The sequence below is a fragment of the Lampris incognitus genome, chromosome 13 (genome assembly GCF_029633865.1).
Source record: "Lampris incognitus isolate fLamInc1 chromosome 13, fLamInc1.hap2, whole genome shotgun sequence".
In the NCBI taxonomy this organism is placed as follows: domain Eukaryota; kingdom Metazoa; phylum Chordata; class Actinopteri; order Lampriformes; family Lampridae; genus Lampris; species Lampris incognitus.
Window position 1 is genome coordinate 38,534,721 of NC_079223.1, and position 21,689 is coordinate 38,556,409.

Here is a 21,689-nt window from a genome sequence, read left to right on the forward strand (position 1 = left end):
GACAGAGGGGGGAGAGAGAGAGGAGGGGGAGCTAGGGAGAGAGAGAGAGGAGGGGGAGCTGGGGAGAGAGACAGAGGGGGGGAGGGGGGAGCTAGGGAGCGAGACAGAGGGGGGAGAGAGAGAGAGAGAGGAGGGGGGAGCTAGGGAGAGAGACAGAGGGGGGAGGGGGGAGCTAGGGAGCGAGACAGAGGGGGGAGAGAGAGAGAGAGGAGGGGGGAGCTAGGGAGAGAGACAGAGGGGGGAGAGAGAGAGAGGAGGGGGGAGCTAGGGAGAGAGACGGGGAGAGAGAGTAGCAGACACTTCGTAACGCATCACAGCAGGACGGTCAATCGAATCTCAAGGCGCTCAGCCACCGACGGACACGGACGAGGCAGGTAGGACAACACGCTAATTACGCGACTATCCCAAAACTAACAGATGCAAACAAAGACACTGCAGCGCGGAGAACACAGCAGAGGGCAGATTGTGGTGTTTGTTTATTGGTGAGGATAACAGCTTATAGAGGGACGTGGACCTGACCGTCATCCTCCAGGCTGAACTGTGCGCGTGATGTGCCACTTCCCGTCCAGTAGCGCTCCGGTGTGGTTTGACGCTGCACATGGATCGAAACTTATTTCCTTTCCACTCGCTGAATTTGGCTTTTAGAGTTTTACAACTTCTCTATACAATGTGAACACATCCGTGAGAGGGACATAGAGCTTATTAAATACTCACAACTTAACAACCAATAACAGGTTAATTCGCGGTTTCACTACGGATTTGTAAGTTTTTATTGTTTTGGTTTTTTTTGATCGAACGCGCAACTGTTGCGGTTGTCGAATCCCACGTGACTTCGTCGGCGTAATTGGGCACCTTAATCAGCGTGGCGCGCGCGGTGTCAGGTGTGCTGGATCTCAGGTTGCCATGGGGACGCATGGCGGCCGTCATTTATTCATGTGTCACCTGACCCGCACCGGCGACGCAACACCTCCGAGGGGGGGGGGGTGAGGGGGGCTTACATAAACATAATGTCAGAATGGTTAGCCCAGCACGAGCTGACACTCACCTGGTCCGCTCGCCCGCCCCGGGTGTGTGTGAGCGCTGGCCTGGCGTGTAAACTGTGGTGATGCAATTGCCACGATGATTAATGGCAGACTGATTATGTAGACTTTGCCCTGTGGGGGGGGGGTGTCTGGGGTCTTGGTCTGCAGTGACTATCCAGAGCCAGTTACACATCCGAAATGACCATTTAATTCTCCTCGTATGACAGTCAAGTATTCCTTCTAACTGTCAGCCTGTTGTGTTTCCCCCAAACCTCCACACGTGTGTGTGTGTGTGTGTGTGTGTGTGTGTGTGTGTGTGTGTGTAATCCGTGATGCCTCTGTGGAAGTTTTGGAGTGTTGGAGGCGAGTCTTCATCAGAGGGGGCACCCCTTCTTACGGACTGTAGGCAGAGACGCTGCTTATCTGTGCACTTACATTTCAGTTCAGTTGAAGTGTCGGTGGTTCTGTCGGTGTGTGAATCAGAACAGCGATTATAAAACTGCTACTGAACTGGATCACAGTCCCAGCTCCCCCTGTGAAGCTCAATCACATTTTACCTCATGAGTTGCACTTTTATTTTGGCTTATGGTCCTAATTAAGCTGCGGACCAGAGAGGCGAGAACTGGAGCGAGAGACGTCTTTCACCTCGACGCTATCGTTCATGTTCAACCTATCATTTAATGGCATGATTTCCATTAGAGCACTTCTAAGCCCAGCAGGATATCAACTCTATCCTACTTGAACCCTTTGCCTTTCTCGGCTCTACTAGCTGGGTTATTTCTCGGGTTACCCTGACCCAAGTCACTCGCTGCAAAAGCATGATCGCAGTGTTCGTCTCCAAGAACATGCTACGTGAGGTAAATTTGCTGAATAGTGTTGCATTGAACTTCTGGCCTCAAGCGGTCTTGATGCATGCTCAATATAATCCAGGTAAGGAAATCCCAAGGAGTTGAATCAGCTCAACTGGACACAAATCCCACGGGAATTTGTGTTCAGATTGAACTGGTTCAACTTTCTGGGATTTGGTCTCGATCACTGTGTGATGCATGTTCACCGCTGTCCTCTCTGGTCCAGCGGTGTGTAAGATCAGCATACTAAGTAGACAATTTGAAATTCTGATTAAATTGTCACCATTACACGGAGGCTACAAAGCACAGTAAAGGATGGAAGATGCCTGTTATTACCGTCTCAAATTGCAGAAATCTTGACATTTCAAAGTGTGTGCGGGACGCGCTTCTGAGAAATATTGTATTTCTAATCCTCCGCTCTCTTTTAGCTCATGTTTTTCATGCATTATGTGATGAAAGCACAACTCTGACAGTTGCCCTTTCTGAGTGTCTGTCACTCTCACTGAATCCGTTCAGAATACGAAAGGGAAGAAAAAAAGATGGTGAAACGGAGGCCTAATATCTGACAGGCACCTTGACTGACAAGCTGAAATGAAACCCAATATGAGGGACGGGGGGGGGGATGAATTGCAGATACACCGACTCTACTGGATTCTTCTCCGAAGTCTGGCAGAAAGACTAGGCTGAAGCATGAGAATCAGAAAGGGGGGAAGCGTTGCCATTTGGAAGAATAGTAGAGTGGTGCAAGATAATGCGAAGGAAGTCAGTGGTTTGCATGAAAAGGTAGTAGATGCCGAAATGAAGCTTGCCTTTTCCTCAGTGTTTTGAAGATTTTTTTTGGGCCCCCCCCCCCCAGTTGTACTTGGCTAATTACCCCACTCTTCCGAGCCGTCCTGGTCGCTGCTCCACCCCCTCTGCCGATCCGGGGAGGGCTGCAGACTACCACATGCCTCCTACGGTACATGTGAAGTCGCCAGCCGCTTCTTTTCACCTGACAGTGAGGAGTTTCACCGGGGGGACGTAGCCCATGGGAGGATCACGCTATTCCCCCCAGTTCCCTGACCGACCAGAGGAGGCGCTAGTGCAGCGACCAGGACACATACCCAAATCCGGCTTCCCACCTGTAGAGACGCCTGACCAAGCCGGAAGTAACAAGGAGATTCGAACCGGTGATCTCCATGTTGGTAGGCAACGGAATAGACCACTACGCCACCCGAACGCCCCTGAAGAAATGTTTTAGTCTGGTTAAATATTACATGGATGCTGTGATCTACTGACATCACAATGTATTTGGATGGACTGGGAAGTACTAGAAGCCAGAGGTGACCACATTAGATCAGGGTTTTTTTCTGATCTAATGTGTTCTTTTGAAAAAAGAAAAGAAGAAAAACAACTTCACTGTAACTTTAGGGGTCGGCATTTTTTTAAAAGGGATCCTGATGTGTAATGTTACAGCTTCTCTGAGGTACAATGAATTCCAGCTTTCAAACACACGGGAGCCGACCTGCTTCCAAAGACTATAAGCTTTGATTCACAGCCCTCAGTGAAATATGCAGCCGCTGTAGCCCACTGACTAATGCCGTTTCACAATAGCAGACACGTGCCGGGCATCTGCTGCCATTCTGTTTCAATTTGCCCATCTTGTCTGTTTTGATTTGCAGTTGTTATCCACATCGGAAAGTTCGCTAGCCTTCACGGGCCCCTTAAAAGCTGGTTTCAGGATATCTGTCTCTTCGGACACAGGGCTCTGATTCCTTTCTAATGTGAGATTGCTAGTTTCCTTTCATTCCCTTGCTTTCCCGTCTTTTGTGATCACATCCTTGATAACCGTGATCACGGCCATCGTAAGCTGTCCAGCTTTCGCCCATTTCTCTCTTGTTCTCTCGCTCGGGCCCGCCGCTGGTCCAGCTGTGTAGGATCATTACAGCAGGGCCGGGCAGCCGAGCAGAACAGTGAGAAGAGTTTTTTTGGAGAGCAGGTCCGGGCGAAAATGATGATTCCGCTTAACTTGTATTACAGGTGGACCATCAAGCATTAACCACCTCCGCCCTGATAGATGGAGGCCATGTCTTCCTGATTGAGCTTGAAAAAGATTAGATTTATATCAGATCAGATCATTGGCAGTGCCCTTCAAGAGAGCAGGATGGCTTGAATCACTGTTTTATAATCTCGACGATCCCTCAGGAGCCTGTTTTTTCTTAATTGTTTGCCATTGAATCACTTCTGTCCAGCTGGAGAACCGAAAGCAACACCGAGAACGAAAAAGAAATCAATTAAAAAGCCTTTTCGTTTTAAGCATTTTTCAACTTTGGAGATTCACATCTAAGCCGGTAACATGCACCATGCTAAATCCTAGCCGCTGCAACGCTAACACGCGGAACACAGCAATACGATGGCAGCTTTGATGTGTGACAAATCCCTGTTGTTGGTATTTACGCATGGAACATCGCCCTGGGGGGGGGGGCTGAAACAATGGGTGGAGGTGGGAGGGTGGAGGCGGGGGGTGGGGGGGTGGGCAAATGGTAAGGCGAAAGAGATGTGAGGCAGGGCGGTATGAGAAGAGAGGTGAAGTGTTCAGATGCAAAGGTCATGGGTGCCGGAGAGGAGCCACTAAATGGTGTGTTTTGATCTGTCGACCAGGCTTGAAACAGGCTCAAGCATCTGCCGCTGTGGCAGAACGACGGGGCCCTAACAAAGAGACAGACACAGGAGATGAATGAGTCTCTGCAGGCTGTCGGGGTGCCCTCTGACACAGCTGTCTGTGTTTATGTTGTCTGATATACACACTTTGCTGTCCGTCGGGACGGCGTTGCCGAGCTCATTACAGCGGATAATGGCAAAGTGAAAAGCAAGCGTCAACCACCAAGACCACAAATTCTCAGACTAACACGACAATATGGAACAGAAAAACCTCGCCGCGGCTCCCATAATGGGAGCTGTAAATGTGTTCGTTGTCATAACTTTTGACTGACGAGGAGGGGGGGGGGATAACTGACCATTAAAGCTCTGCAAAGACACAATGAGATGAATTGCCCATTTGTGCTGAGCTTACAAAATGTCCGTTTGGGTAATGAATTAACGTTACATGCCTTTGTTTCCTAAATGCCGTTATATGCTTTTAGATGGGGTAAGGGAAATACCGCCTTGTGAATGAGAACGTAGCAATGGGGCTGGACAAATGGGGCCGAGGCATGACAACATATTGATCTGTGCATTTTAGCCTGTAGATGCATGGGCTGCGTCGTTATCTTTTCACTACAATCACTCCACAAAAACACTAAAAGCCTAAAATCACAGTGCAAGGATTGTTCTGTCAATCTGCACTCAGCTACAATGGACATGGCAGCATCTGGGTAGGTTGGTAGTTCACAGGATGCCCTCTTAGCCCTCAATCTCTTCTCTTCTTTGTTGTTTGAATGTTAAGTCTCCTCCTCTGAGGCATTTGGATCTCCACTCTGATTTTGCGAAAGCTCGTTTTGTGAGGAATCTGACTTCAGAATCTAAGACATTAATTGATAGTTCATCTTAATTGTATTTGCTGTTTTCTGTTTTAATGCATACAAGCAAAAAACTGCGTGAAATCATTTCATCAAATATCCTTAGAACGTGCTCTCTTAGAGCATCCGAGTGGCGTGGCGGTCTATTCCATTCCGTTGCCTAGCAACACGGGGATCACCGGTTCGAATCCCTGTGTTACCTCTGGCTTGGTCGGGCGTCCCTACAGACACGATTGGCCGTGTCTGCGGGTGGGAAGCCGGATGTGGGTATGTGTCCTGGTCACGCACTGCACTAGCACCTCCTCTGGCCGGTCGGGGTGCCTGTTCGGGCAGGGAGGGCGAACTGGGGGGAATAGCGTGATCCTCCCGCGTGCTACATCCCCCTGGCAAAACTCCTCACTGTCAGGTGAAGAGAAGCGGCTGGCGACTCCACATGTATCGGAGGAGGCACGTGGTAGTCTGCAGCCCTCCCCTGGATCGGCAGAGGGGGTGGAGGAGTGACCGAGACGGCTCGGACGAGTAGGGTAAGTGGCCAAATACAATTGGGAAAAATAAAAGGGGGAGGTTAGAAAAATGCCCTCTTAATTATTTAACAGACTACAAAACCCATTATAGTCTCTTTGCACTTGAATATTTCCTCCTGCTGTTTAAACGAGGAGTAATTGGCTTTATTTGCATCTATTACATGTACCATGTACGCACATTCACTGGCTACCTGAGCAGAGGCCCGGAGCATTTAAGACCGTGGTACAATACGGATGCTGGCTTCTCTATGGGAACACCCCTAGGGGCAAGTCAGTGTCCCAAACACTGCATTGTGTCTCTATGTTGTTTCCAGTACAGACACGGCTCAGCAGCATTCAATTGGCAAATTCTGTTGACTACCTCACCCAGCTGTGTCCCTGTGTGTGGCACAGGGGGGAAGCTCCAACTCCACTATTTACTGCCATTTGTGGACACGCTGATCTCCCCCTACTGCTGATGGTGTTTGTGAAAACATGCTGCTGTGTTTTGTGCATGTGTGTGTGTGTGTGTGTGTGTGTACTGGGGATGTGGCACCTCACGGCACTCTCATCTTGTTCCTTATAATTACTGCCCCCCCCCAGGTCCTGTGCAACTGTCCCCTCTCTCTGACCCCCCCCCCACCACCACCACCCATAACATTTGGTGGAGGTGTCTGTATGGCCACACATAATTAAAAAGGGGACGTGCAAAGGGGCCCTTGGCGAAGAACAGAGTTTGCATTGGCGTGCATGCAATAGCTTTGTGGAGTATCAGGCAGTGGTTTTTATTGAGAGGCGGTTTTCAAGTCCGACGACAGCGCGAGGAGGCAAGGCAGCTGCTTCAGCTCTGCCTCAATAAAACCTGCCTACATCATAATTTTTGTAATTAAGTAGCTCGTATCGCCGCGCCGAAGTGCGCGGTGACTCAGGTCGTCGACATTACCCCGCCGGTTTGATCATCGCTTCTGCTTGTGAAGGACTACCTGCAGTGCTGTAAAGATGTCATCCGGTTTGCATCGCACCCTCGTCATGCGAGGGAGAATTGCTGAGTGAGGATTTCAGAAGGGTGGGATGTGTCGTGCGGGGATATGAAGAGATCGGAGGGGGGGGCAAAAAAGAAAAGGCATTACTCAGCTCATCTGGGCGACGCTGTTCCTCCCTCCTCTCTGACATGGCCAAATGTTCCGTTATCTGTCTCTGATCACTCTTCTAATAAGTGATGTCTTCTTTTCTTTATGAAGACGGAGGGCAGAAAGAAATCTGCTATTGATCTGCTGTGATAATCCACCGCTTTGACTGTTGGCTGAGGCCCACCGGTGCCTCTGTAAAGGGGTGCCTCCGAGGTTAAGGCAAGTCAGACACAATTGCCATGTAATCAATAATATTGAGTGCCGCAGGCTGGGAGATACAGCCGCGTGGGCAGACGGGCCGCTCCGGAGAGAACCCAGAGGCTCAGATATTACTCTTTACTTTGCACCGCCTTAATCACATATTATAAATTATAGGACAGAGAATCTCATTAAAAAGACCCGGATCTTGGCCGCTCTCGGCCGCTCCCGGTGGTCATTCCAGTGTGGTACAAACTGTCTTTAAGCTCGGGTCTAACGCAGGACCTCGGGCCTGTTGGCAAACATAAGAAGTGTAAAAAAAAATTAGTCTGGAGTTTCAACATGTAACGGGCTTAAAATAGAATTTATTCACACCTGAAACCTGTATGTGAGGCAAATATGACTACTCAGCAATGGCAGGGGTCAGCGACGATCTGCTTAATTAAAGCAATGCTGACTGCAGACCGACAGATGAGTCAGGATCCTCACGGTGATCTGGTTTGAGAGGGGATTTGCATCGACGCACTGTATGCAGAAGTCAGTAAGAGGCAAATATATGGTGGGGTCTGTGGACGAGAAGAACGGAGACGACCAGACGAGGGCAAAAAGAGACAGGGTAGAGATTCAGTGATATTGTCCAAAAAAAAAAGAAATGCAGAGGCAGGTATGAAAGAGATAACTCTGGAATGAGAGAGAGAGAGAGAGAGAGAGAGAGAGAGAGAGAGAGAGAGAGAGAGAGAGAGAGAGAGAGAGAGAGAGAGAGAGAGAGAGAGAGAGAGAGAGAGAGAGATGGCGTGTGTGGGTGGGTGTGACATGAGATGAGCAGTGACTGACAGAGAGAAAGAGGGAGTGAAGGGATACGCAGGCCAGTGGCGAGGAGTGAGGGAGAGATGGATGGATGGGGACAAGAGAAGGACAGTGGCGCAGCAGGGACAGTGTGTGTCGAGGGCCACCCCACCATTCAGCCTGTCCTCTGCAGGTAATCACCGTAGACATGACTGATTGCATGGCAAACCCTCTGGACACGGCCGTCCCACTACCCCTCATTGAAACCAGTGTCCAGCCTTTGCACTAATCATCAATGGGGGTGCAAGATCTATCAGCCAGCTTATCGGCATCGACCAATAATTGCTTAAAAACTTAATTATCGGGGATCGCTGGTTCGAATCCCCCGTGTTACCTCTGGCTTGGTCGGGCGTCTCTCCAGACGCAATTGGCCGTGAGAAGTCGGATGTGGGTATGTGTCCTGGTCGCTGCACTAGCGCCTCTTCTGGTCGGTCGGCGTGCCTGTTCAAGGGGGGGGGGGTGGCGTGATTCTCCCACACGCTACATCCCCCTGGTGAAACTCCTCACGAAGCGGCTGGTGACTCCACATGTATGGGAGGAGGCATGTGGTAGTCTGCAGCCCTCCCCGGGTCGGCCGAGGGGGTGGAGCAGTGACCGGGACGGCTCGGGAGAGTGGGGGTAATTGGCTGGATACAATTCAGGAGAAAAAGAAAAAAAACGTGTCCACTGTATCGGGACAAATATCAAAAGGATGCCCATCGTGTTGCCCCGATATGATGATGCATGAATGTGCAGATGACGACAGGCGGTGGTGGAAAGACGGGGCGCGCTGCAGCCGACTAGGAAATGTCTGCACTTTGGGGCCTTTTTCATTCCAATGTAACAATTAATAGCATATTTTGGACTGATAAAGTTGCTTTTTAACCTTCTGTGCATTTGTAAAAAAAAACATTTTTGTGATGATTGAAGGGAGCAGATTTCCCCCTTCTGATATTTGCTAAAAAAAAAAAGTGATAATAATAACTAACCACTTGAGGTAACTGTGGGGTAAATTAGCATTGCACACACAAGCTGTCAGGGACCGACTGTTGTGGAACAACTGGAAGAGCAAAAACGTTTGAAAATGTAATGAAAAATAAACGAAACATGTTTCTCCATTTAAGCAGAAGGAATGTGGCCGCATTTCCCTCAGCGACTGCAGAAACTTGGGAGGCGGCGTAGTGTTTAGTAATAAATCAGGACTAAGCGCCACAATTTCATTGTGATAGCAGGCAGACTCCACTGGTGGAATTAAGACACGTGGCGGCATCACGTGATACAAAACATACCAACACTGGTATTGGACCAAATGACCCAGAAAATCATCAGTTATTAGATATCAGCAAAATTAATATCATGCATCTTTAATTATGAACTCACGTGCACAACTAGGGCACCTCCTTCCCTTTACCTGGATCGCTCACTGTGCCTACATCACATCACGTCACATCACATCACATCACATCCCTGCATCGTTTCTCATCTGGATCTTCAGCTGACCCCTCCACCAGGCAGTAGTTTGGTGCAACAGGTGCAGTAGCTGCAGCTGCATTGTTATACAAAGATACGTCGCAATGCTTTTATTGCAATACAGCAGAGTCGATGAAAACGTGCGGTGCCGGGGCTCTGCGATGCGCACAGCAAAGGTCAGGCTGCGGATGATAAATAGGTCAGTGTGAACAGCCAGTCACTGTTGTGTAACTACCACCTATTCGCAGCTCCCCTGGGAGAAATCTTAATATCGTGCACACCCGTGCTTCCCAGAGCGCACCCCTGCTGCAGGGGGACCAGTCTCCGGCCGTGTCCTAGCGCGCCTCTCGGCTCCTGACACGCGTGTCTGTCTCAGCCAGTATCCATCACCCACACCTGTCCATCCATCATCTCCGAGATGTCGCTTAGAGTTAGCGGGAAGGACTGGCGAGGAAGCGGGGCTAAGGCGTTGTGAGCGCACGCGCATGATGGCGCACGTTTAAATCCTTTGCGGTAAGCTTTCCGTTTGTTTGTGCGCATTTCACCAGAGCCAATCACGCGACACTAGTCTGATTCCCTCTGAGGGAAAGAGAGCAAAATGACCCCCCCACCCCAATCATGTTACAATGTGTCCTCAAGTTTATTTTCTTAGTGTCCACTTGTATCTAAAAAGGGGGAAGCAATGGTAATTGGCTTCAAATTGGTTGCAAAAAAAATCATAACCGGACAAAAGCGTACATCCTGACCAGTCCAAGTCTCAAGTACGTCTGTCCAAGCAGGTGTTTTTTATTTCTTGATGGATATTATTTTGGATATTCATATTAATCATCCCTGTCCTCGCATTACAGCGGAGCACAGTATTTGGAGGCTTTGCCGGGGATGTTTTTGGCCTGTTATGTTTTAGTTATGGCTCTAATAAACTGTGGGTGCTGAAGAGATGGCTTTTGGGAGTTGGTTAGCCAACTGATACCACCCCAGGCGTGGTTTTTGATACTGATAAACACTGGGACTTTAAATCAGAGTGGAGACAAGTTGTAGTCATCCGTTGTCTGGTTTTAAGATGTGACCTTTCAGTGTATTTTCCGTATGTGCTGCCGACCCCGTACAAAAATCAACCATAAAAAAAATCACTATAGTCCATCCCTCCATTATCCGAACCGCTTATCCAGCTCTCAGGGTCGCGGGGATGCTGGAGCCTATCCCAGCAGTCATTGGGCGGCAGGCGGGGAGACACCCTGGACAGGCTGTCAGGCCATCACAGGGCCCACACACACACGTTCACACCTAGGGACAATTTAGTACGGCCGATTCACCTGACCTACATGTCTTTGGACTGTGGGAGGAAACCGAAGCAGGGGGCGTCCGGGTAGCGTAGTGGTTTATTCCGCTGCCTACCAACACATGGATTGCTGGTTCGAATCCCCGTGTTACCTCTGGCTTGGTCGGGCGTCCCTACAGACACGATTGGCCGTGTCTGCGGGTGGGAAGCCGGATGTGGGTATGTGTCCTGGTCACTGCACTAGCGCCTCTTCTGGTCGGTCGGTCGGGGCACCTGTTCAGGGGGGAGGGGGAACTGGGGGGAATAGCATGATCCTCCTATGTGCTACGCCCCCCTGGTGAAACGCTTCACTGTCAGGTGAAAAGAAGCGGCTGGCGACTCCACATGTATCAGAGGAGGCATGTGGTAGTCTGCAGCCCTCCCCGGATCGGCAGAGGGGGTGGAGCAGAGACCGGGATGGCTCAGAAGAGTGGGGTAAATGGGTGGATACAGTTGGGGAGAAAAAGGGGGAACCCCCCCCCCCACTATAGTTAAAGCTATGCAAACTACTACAGTATTTTCTGTGTTTTACTTCTTTAGTGTGAAAAGTATTTCTAAAGTGTTTCTATACTGAGGGGTTCAAGCCCATAGGGGACAAGACCCCGTTCTTGCAGGCTTTCTTTTTTCTTGTGTTTTTTTTTTCTTCTTTTTTTCTTCTGCAGCGGCAGTCTATGGCAGCCCATAGAATCGATTGGTCAATTTTGATGACAATCGATAGACATCAGCCCCAAGAGATGTGGATGCCCATCTTAAAGTCAATACAACAATCTCTCTAGTGCCACAATCAGTCTGAAATTCAAACATTTAAAAGTCTGTTAAAAATCAATGGTAGGCGATACAGGTCTGTAATTCGCGGAGGCTTCCCCCTGAAATGAGAAGAAACTGTCATACTGGTACCTACTGCCAGCTATGAAGCCCGCCACCTTTTCTATTCAACAACTGATTAAACCGAACAAGTCTGAATATTCCCCCCCAAAAAATTTCACAAAAATGGTAATGTCAGATCATCTTAACCGCCTTTATTCAAAGGATTGTATTTGGGCAAAAATTGAGCCCACAAGTAATGAAAACATCAGATTGTAACCGTCCTGTACACGCTCACTATAAAGCTTAATCACTGTCATATATTCATAAAAATACAAAAATGCTGATTCTGTCCTAAACTCAGCTTAATGCGTTGCAGTCCATGGAGAATAAAGCACGCGACACTAAAACACACTTCCACTTTTGAGGCATCCTCTCCATGGAAACACGTTTCACATCACGTCTCCATGGAAACACATTTCACATCACGTCTAGATTAAGCATGTACGATTTCAGAATGTCATTGCAAAAAATATTGAAAACTTTTTAGCATTTGGCCGCATACTGACGTCACTGCTTGTAGCTATATTATTGCTATATAGCTGCTGTGACAGACATACTGTATGTCTAGAGCAGTGGCGGCTGGTGCTAAAAAAATGTTTTGGGGTTGGGGGCGCAATTTACCTTGGCGCAGCACACCTGACAGCTGCTTTAATGTCCACACAGTCACAGAGTTATTAAGAAGGACAATGTAGCCTATAGATTTCATCCGGGGTCGTAGACGGTGGATGACTGACAGTCGAGACGAGGCGTGGTGGTGGGTGTGAACATGATTGACAGCCACGAGAATTGTCCAATCACATTAGCTCAAAAAACATTAAAACAATACCAATTCGCTGCCAATAAAAGCGGGAGTGTCTGGGGCGCGTAGAACTGCGCCCCCTGGAAAATCTGAAGAAACCAATGAGACAGCAGCCTCAGGTCACCTGCTCACCAAAAGTTTGAGGGCTTACATAAGGTATCGTTTGGCCGGCGCCCCTCACCCAGGAAGTATATGTATTCAGACAGAAATAGACCAAATATCATGTGGAACCAGTATTTAATGGCGTCCTGACAGGCGCTCACAGACTGATAAACACTTTTATTTCATAATTATTTGCATTATGCAACTAAATTATATTTAACATGTTTAAGTAGATTTTCATCGCTTGATATTTGAAGGGGGCGGTGCCCCAGCGCCCTGTACCGGCCAGACGCCGCTGGTCTATAGTGATTGTTCAGTAATCTGTTGAGCAGAACTGACGGCGCTTTAGCAAAAGTTCGGTCAGGAAGACTGTCTTTTGCATGCATAGGCCTGTGGTTATATTTATCATTTTATCCTGCCATGCTCATCTCGCACACATGATGACTCATATTTCCCCCAGCTGTCATTGTCTGGGGTTACTAATTGAGTGATCAGCTTATCACATCACCTGTTCTCATCTATCCAATAGCACAGTGACACACCTGCGTGGCTAGCCTATCATCTTGCTGCTGTCTTTCTCCCCCCCCCCTTTCTCGTTACCCCACTCTTCCGAGCCGCCCCGGTCGCTGCTCCACCCCCTCTGCTGATCCGGGGAGGACTGCAGACTACCACATGCCTCCTCCAATACATGTGGAGTCACCAGCCACTTCTTTTCACCTGACAGTGAGGAGTTTCGCCAGGGGAACGTAGCATGTTGGAAGAACATGCTATTCTCCCCAGTTCCCCCTCCCCCCTGAACAGGCGCCCCGACCGACCAGAGGAGGCGCTAGCGCAGCAACCAGGACACATACCCAAATCTGGCTTCCCACCTGCAGACATGGCCTATCGTGTCTGTAGAGACACGCGACCAAGCCGGAGGTAACATGGGGATTCGAGCTGGTGATCCCCGTGTTGGTAGGCAACGGACTAGACCGCTACACTACCTGGACGCCCCCTGCTGTCTTTTTAAAATATGTTTGTTTCTCCGCATCTAGTGCGTTCATGCTGCGGTTACACATGCCCCTCCACCTCCCCATCACCGCCTAGTCCTCCCAGATCATAAGTTTAATCTCTTCCTCAGCCTTACGGAGCAGCACGGTGGCCCGGTGGTTAGCACTGTTGCCTCACAGCAAGAAGGTCCTGGGTTTTAAACCCCAGGCTGTCCCAGGATGTGGAGTTTGCATGTTCTCCCCGTGTCTGTGTGGGTTTCTCATGGGTGCTCCTGTTTCTTCCCACCATCAAAAAGACATGCATGTAAGGGTCAGTACTCCTATGTGTGCCCCTGAGCAAGGCGATGTCAAGAAGAACTGGAATATCTGGTAACACTTTCTATGAAGACTGCATCTATAACGCCCTATAAGCATCTATAACGCCCTATAAGTGTAGCTATAAGTCATTGTAAGATTCATTATAACCATGTATATGCCCTCACAACACCTCATAACCATCTTTATGATACATTATGTCAATTTATAAAGGATTTACACATTATAAATGTCATCATTAGCCTGTTTATCTGTCAAATGTCAAAATGCATCACAGCCAACTTGTTTTGCTGAAGTTTTGTAGAGCTGCATGATGAGACTTCAGTGCTATTTCACAGTCTTCAGCCATAGCCGTTAGTAATTGTAATACACATTATAGGAAAGTATGGGCGTTATAGATGCAATAGATGCTTATAGGGTGTTATAGATGCAAGCTTCATAGAAAGTGTTACCGAATATCTATCTATCTATCTATCTATCTATCCATCTATCTATCTATCTATCTATCTATCTATCTATCTATCTATCTATCTATCTATCTATCTATCTATCTATCTATCTATCTATCTATCTATCTATCTATCTATCTATCTATCTATCTATCTATCTATCATCTCAGAAGTCATCAGCCACCACCAACAGTGTCTGAACTCCATGGAGGGATTTATTATGCCGCTGCTCAGGGCTGATACCCCTTGATTTAAAAAATCCCCCTGTTGAGTCTAAGCACCAAAGACTTTCTTGATACGCATTCATTTCCACAAAATCATCTGCTATGATAAATAATTAACTTTGCTTCGTTCACTGTACCTCTCCTGCAGCATGAACTACGGTCCTGTGATTACCAAAGTCCATTTACGGATGGGAGCGAATAGACATGATGCCAAGTCCACAGCCATGGGGCAGACCGGGGATGAGGAGGGGGGGGGGCATAGTCTGTAGGGCCCAGCAGGAAGTAAGAATGGATGGATAAAGGCAAGGAAGGAAGGAGGGGGAAAAACCCCAGAAAGAGCTGTGCAGGCAGGCCTTTAGGAGGAAGTGAAGTGTATACCTGCAATAATGCTGAGGAAACAGGAATCCAAATGAATACAAATGTGCCTATTTAAACTGACACGCATGCACAACTGACACCAGGGGAAACCCTACACACACACACAAACACACACAATAAGTAACGATAGAGGCTATTTTTTACCTTGCGTCTCTGTCTCCCTCACCTGTTAATTCCAACTTTTGGTCTGAATTGAATTTGCTATTGCAATGTGTATCTGCAACAGCACAACAGCAAGGCAACAACAGCGAGGCAACAACACAAAGCAACGTTTTGATATAGTTTATCGCAACTTACACAGATTTCTGTAGGTTACCTAGCTTCTCCTCTGCTTTTCTGTCGGATGTGAGGGGGGGGCAGTCTGTGTGTATGTGCCAGAGAAAGTTAGCAGTGGGCTAAAACAGCAGGTTTGGAGGGGGGGGGGATTCAGAATGATGAAGTGAAACAGGCAGTAAATGGGGTTTTCTATCAAGTGATGCCTCGGAAGGGCAAGCGTTGATGTGAAAGCGAGGGAACGGAGAGACGTGAGGGGAGGCAGGTGTGAGGTGGGGGCGCAATGAATTATAAAATGGCTGATGTTGGAGAAGACAGTCTGAGCGGGCCGATGACAGGGGCTCTCACGCACCAGTGGACTCACACACACACTCCCAACATGTCGCCTAGCTACAGCCTCACCAGGCAAACATCACCATACGCCTGCCTCCATCACTCGGGGGGGGTGTGCACGTGTGTGTGTGTCCATGTGTCCGTGTGTGCGCGTGCATGTGTGTGTTGTGTGTGCAAGTGTGAGTGTGTGTGTTTTGTGTGCAAGTGTGTGTGAATGTGTGTGTGTGTTGTGTGTAAGTGTGTGTGCAAGTGTGAGTGTGTGTGTGTCTGTGTGTGTGTGTGTGTGTGTGTGAGTGAGACAGACGACAGTGTCAGTGAAAAACCTATGAGCCATTCACTGTCAACTGTAGGTGAGTGTAGAACACCTCTTTAAAGTGCTGTTTCTGTACAGCCCCCTCTCATGCAGTGTATAGTTTCTGTACAGCCCCCTCTCATGCAGTGTATAGTTTCTGTACAGCCCCCTCTCATGCAGTGTATAGTCTCTGTATAGCCCCCCTCTCATGCAGTGTATAGTCTTTGTATAGCCCCCTCTCATGCAGTGTATAGTCTCTGTACAGCCCCCTCTCATGCAGTGTATAGTCTCTGTATAGCCCCCCTCTCATGCAGTGTATAGTCTCTGTACAGCCCCCCTCTCATGCAGTGTATAGTCTCTGTATAGCCCCCCTCTCATGCAGTGTATAGTCTCTGTATAGCCCCCCTCTCATGCAGTGTATAGTCTCTGTATAGCCCCCCTCTCATGCAGTGTATAGTCTCTGTATAGCCCCCCTCTCATGCAGTGTATAGTCTCTGTACAGTCCCCCTCTCATGCAGTGACTTTGACAGTAAATACCCGCAAACCAACATCCAAAGCCATCAAAACGCCATAATTAGATTAATTAAGCCCTCCACGTATTAAGTGTGTTTATGCGTTACTAATTTTGACCTTACAGGTGGCTCGGCCAAGCTGCGCCAGATGAGTGCTCCGTAAATACCATTTATACTTTGCCGTTCCTTATTTTCACGGCATAAGACGATGCATATTATCAGACGATTATCAGTACGACGTCTTGATTATAGCTATTAAAGAATGTGTAAGTGTGCTGTTGCTCCTTCTGCTTGGTGTATCAAACACAACACACACACACACACACACACACAGTGATGCACACACATGAATACACTGTTGTTCACCCCTCCTCATAATTGTACTGATCATATCATCAAACAGTCACTCAAATGGTAATTAGCTAGCAAGAGCTGAACTCTTTAACTTTACCCCTTTACTTCATTACATGGCACTACGCTGGTTGATCAGCTTGTGTGTGTGTGTGTGTGTGTGTGTGTGTGTGTGTGTGTGTGTGTGTGTGTGTGTGTGTGTGTGTGTGTGTGTGTGTGTGTGTGTGTGTGTGTGTGTGTGCGCGCGGTCCTCTGCAGGTGATGTCGTGGAGTGCCAGTTCAGGTGGCAGGATGACACTGGCCAAGCTCCTCCTTTCCTTGGTCGCTCTCCAGCCTTTCTGTGAAGGTGAGTTGCTCGCAGCCGGGGGTAATACCTGTAACAGTTGCCCAGGGGGTGATTTGTTTCAGCAGCTAAAACGGCCAGGCGGTTTACTAGTGGAACGCCATTATAGAATAAAGGCTTTCACATGAAAGCCTACCCTGATGAATGGAGGAATACAGGATAAAAAAGAAAATATATAACGGCACTGTAAATGCACCATCTAATGCCGTTTTATCACCAGAAATATAACATTAATAAGCTTCTCGTTTTTTTACAATCATTAAGTTGTGAAAACAGAGAGCGCTGCCAAGCCGTTGTGAGACAGGCTATTATGTGAGACGAGGGGGTTGATGGTTTACATTACCTGCATTGTCTCCCCATTCAGGCCTCCGTGATAAAAATGCTAACAGCTGTTGCTGTTGTAGCGCCTTCCTCTCCGAAGGGCAGGTCTTCTCCTGCTGCCTGACAGGGCTGCCTACCTGTTGCTTTATGCCTCCGCTCATCTGTTCTGTCGTCTCCTCATGCTCTCTTTTTGTCTTCCCTTTGTTCATCTGGCGTTGATCTACAGCCACGGAACCGCTTTACAGACCACTCTAAGTTGTGTTTTCTTGTGTGGACATCAAGGCAGGCAGACAGGCGGACAGACAGACAGAGAGACAGACAGATGAACAGACAGGCAGACAGACAAGTGGACTGACTGACAGACAGACAGACAGACAGACAGACAGACAGACAGACAGACAGACAGACAGACAGACAGATGTTCGGATGGATGGACGGACGGACGGACGGACGGACGGACGGACAGACGGACAGACGGACAGACAGACAGGCGGATGGATGGATGGACAGACAGGCGGACAGACAGACAGGCGGATGGATGGATGGACAGACGGACAGACAGACAGACAGGCGTATGGATGGATGGATGGATGGATGGATGGATGGATGGATGGATGGATGGACAGACAGACAGGTGGACAAACAGACAGACAGCCAAACGGATGGACAGACAGACGGACAGGCAGACGGACAGACAGACAGACAGGCGGACAAACAGACAGACATCCAGACATCCAGACAGACAGACAGACAGACAGACAGACAGACAGGCAGATGGACAGACAGACAGACAGGCAGGCGGATGGATGGATGGACAGACAGACAGATGGTCGGTCGGACAGACATGCGGACAGACAGAAAGGCAGACGGATGGACGGACGCACAGACAGACAAATAGGCAGACAGACAGACAGGCGGACAGACAGACAGACAGACAGACAGACAGACAGGCAGACAGACAGACAGACAGGCAGACAGACAGTTGAGGCAGGCAGGCAGACAGACAGACAGACAAATAGGCAGACAGACAGATGGTGAGGCAGGCAGAAAGTGAGAGCGCTGTGATGCTGTGGAAAGTCAAGCTAATAGTGTCTATGTGACAGTCAGGGGACACCTCCAATCACACACAGTGTAAAGCAGCAGAGAAAGTTATTAAGTGAATGCCACAACCTCTTTCCATCAACCTCAATGAGTTTATCAAGGGGTTTTCACTTTAGAGTCCCCCCTTTCTCTCTCTCCACTTCCCTCACACAATGTCTGCCTTCTTTCCCTGTTACCATCCATGTCTGTCTCGCCCAAGCCACTCTTTTCCTTCTCTCTCCCTCCCTCTCTCTTCCTCACACAAACACATACACACACATTCTCCCTATCACTCCCTCTCCCCTGCTTTCACTCTGTCACCCATAACTGCTCAGATGATCTTCTTTCACACACACACACACACACACACACACACACACACACACACACACACACACACACACACACACACACACACACACACAGTGATTTTAATTGGTGCTGCAAACAAACCTCCAGCCAATTTAACCCAAATTTATATATTCACACATTCTCTCTCTCTCTCTCTCTTTCTCTCTCTCTCTCTCTCTCTCTCTCTCTCTCTCTCTCTCTCTCTCTCTCTCTCTCTCTCTCTCTCTGTCTGTGTCACTCTTTCTTTGTGGCCTCACTATGGCTCGCTGACCCATTAGCACACTGACCCCCATGCTGCTCACGAGCATTACTGTCCCCCCTGATTAAATGAATGGAGGGAATGGTCACTGCTGTCATTAATTTGGGGCGGTAATCTATACTCATTCCAGCTGCTGGACCTGATGACAGGCCACACAGTAATTAAGCCACAGGTATGGATGGGCACTTGTTGAGCCCCCCCACCCATCCACCCAACTCCCCCGCCCCGTCGCCCACGCATTGATCCATATTCCTGGCACTTTCTGGCAAAGCCAGAGAGGAGCCTTCTCCTTTTACACAGGCAAGCGAGCAAGGAAGTGAACGAAAGGCTCCAATGTTCAAAGGATGGATTCACTCCATCAAATGTTCCCACTTCAAACAGGCTGGCCTCCCCTTCTCCAGCTTCAATGTCTCTGTGGCACACTGCCCTGCCCGGCTGATCAAAGGCCGTCAGCTCCTTCTCCCCTGATCTTCCCAACAATACAGCTTGTATCCTGCTGCCCCCTGACACCAGATGAGCCCAAACACAGTAGATGAATGCATTCCACGCCGCTATCGCTAGCCACTCACCCTCAAGGATTCAGACACACGCTATTACAGTAATCAGTGTAAATCATTTCCCTCCTAAGTAAGCTCTTAATAATCCATTTCGTTGGATATGGTAAACATCTAATACGAGGCAGCGCTCCTTGATGCAAAAACAGAAGCACTCGCACTTGTGTGTGTCCTTGGGCTGGCTGGGCAGGCCTTCACATATCATGTAGTTGCAGGCAATTGTACATGCATATGTGCAGCATTCACTGTTGTCTTTTCATTTAATTGTTCACATATTGGGGTTTTTATCACTGCTGTTGAGTTAAAATTTTGTATTTTGGGTGTCCGGTTAGCATGGCGGTCCATTCCGTTGCCTACCAACACGGGGATCGGCGGTTCGAATCCCCGTGTTACCTCCTGTTTGGTCAGGCGTCCCTACAGACACAACTGGCCGTGTCTGTGGGTGGGAAGCCGGATGTGGGTATGTGTCCTGGTCGCTGCACTAGTGCCTCCTCTGGTCAGTCGGGGCACCTGTTCGGCGGGGGGGGGGCTTGGGGGAATAGCGTGATCCTCTCACGCGCTGTGTCCCCCTGGCAAAACTCCTCACTTTCAGGTGAAAAGAAGCAGCTGGCAGCTCCACATGTATCGGAGGAGGCATGTGGTAGTCTGCAGCCCTCCCCGGCTCGGCAGAGGGGGTGGAGCAGCGACCGGGACGGCTCAGAACAGTGGGGTAATTGGACGGGTACAATTGGGAAGAATAAGTGGGAAAAATCCAAAGTTAAAAATATATTGAGATTACTAGACAGTCATGTCTGTAACTTTATCATCAGCGCTTATGGGTGGTGTTGGCCTATATCTGTGGCCATGGAACTTTCTTTACTTATAATGGACCATTTAAAGGTTACACCGAGTGGCTTGACATGTCTGACAAGCAGAAATGAAAGCTTGTCACCACCTAGCATTCATACTTTTGCAAAGGGCTGTGTTGGTTATAAGACGCAAGTCAATGTAACAGTGCTCCAAATTGGTTTTCAAATCACCCTGTATGACTGGATTATGCCCTTCTCTCCACCACAGCTTCCAACCAGCCACCACGCTTTCAGAACTACTTTTTCCAGTCCTATCTTCTCATCTATGAGAATGCAGTTGTTGGTGAGTCTTTGAGTGTTTCAGTTTACTGTTTGTGCTGTGTTTTGATGGCTTGAGAAAAGCAAAGCTGTCCTTTATAAATGGCTTTGGAAAGGTGACAAAGGGAGTAAAAATGTTATCAGAGACACATAGAGAGATAGCAGCGGATATCTTCTGACGTGTGTGTGTGCATGTGTGTGTGTGTGTGTGCATGTGTGTGTGAAGCCCTGGAGCCTGATCGTCTGATCAGTTATTTAGGGCGTCTGTTGTGTAACTGATGCAAATGCTGAATAAACCCGGGATTCCTGGGATATCTCATACTCTGGTGCTGATATCTGGGATGAAGAGTTTCTCTAGATCTCTGCGATTTCTGTGTTGTTTTTTATTTACCAGTATGTACTATCCCTCTGCTGCTGGGGGGCACCGAGGGTCAGAGTATGAAAGATTGATATGGTTGAATCCATTGGCTCCCTTGTCCGTTTTCCCCCTTTCTTATTCATTTTCATAAATTTTTTTGGTTGCTGTGATTGATGGGACCATTTGTGGATATCTTGCATTTCATGGTCTTCTGTGGGTGTCAGGGGGCTCCCAATTAAAATCCTTCATATTGAATTTACTTCTTAGATGTTGTTTTCTTCATGACCTTCGCTCTCTCTGCCCTGTCTGTACCACTAGTCTGAGCTGAGACATACACTGATAAGCCGAAACATTATGACCACATGCTTAATATGCTGTTGGTCCTCCGTGTGCTGCCAAAACAGCGCCGACCCGTCGAGGCATGGACTCTACAAGACCCCTGAAGGTGCTCTGTGGTATCTGGCACCAAAAAATTACCAGCAGTCCTGTAGGTTTCGAGGTGGATCCGCAGTGGATCGGATTTGTCAGTCCAGCACATCCTACAGATGCTCAATCGGATTGTGATCTGGAGAATTTGGAGGCCAGGGCAACACCTTGAACACTTCATTATATTCCTCAAACC

The 21,689-nt window shown here is 48.6% G+C and overlaps 1 protein-coding gene across 1 annotated transcript in view; it reads left to right on the forward strand.

Moving 5' to 3' along the window:
- Positions 1-326: 326 nt before the first annotated feature.
- Positions 327-21,689, forward strand: part of cdh23 (cadherin-related 23) — a 330,925-nt gene continuing 309,562 nt past the window's right edge. The window contains exons 1-3 of the mRNA XM_056291725.1: positions 327-374; positions 16,954-17,041; positions 20,660-20,734. Of these exons, the coding sequence (XP_056147700.1) occupies positions 16,957-17,041; positions 20,660-20,734 (160 nt within the window). The 5' untranslated portion in view covers positions 327-374; positions 16,954-16,956. The remainder of the gene's footprint in view (positions 375-16,953; positions 17,042-20,659; positions 20,735-21,689) is intronic.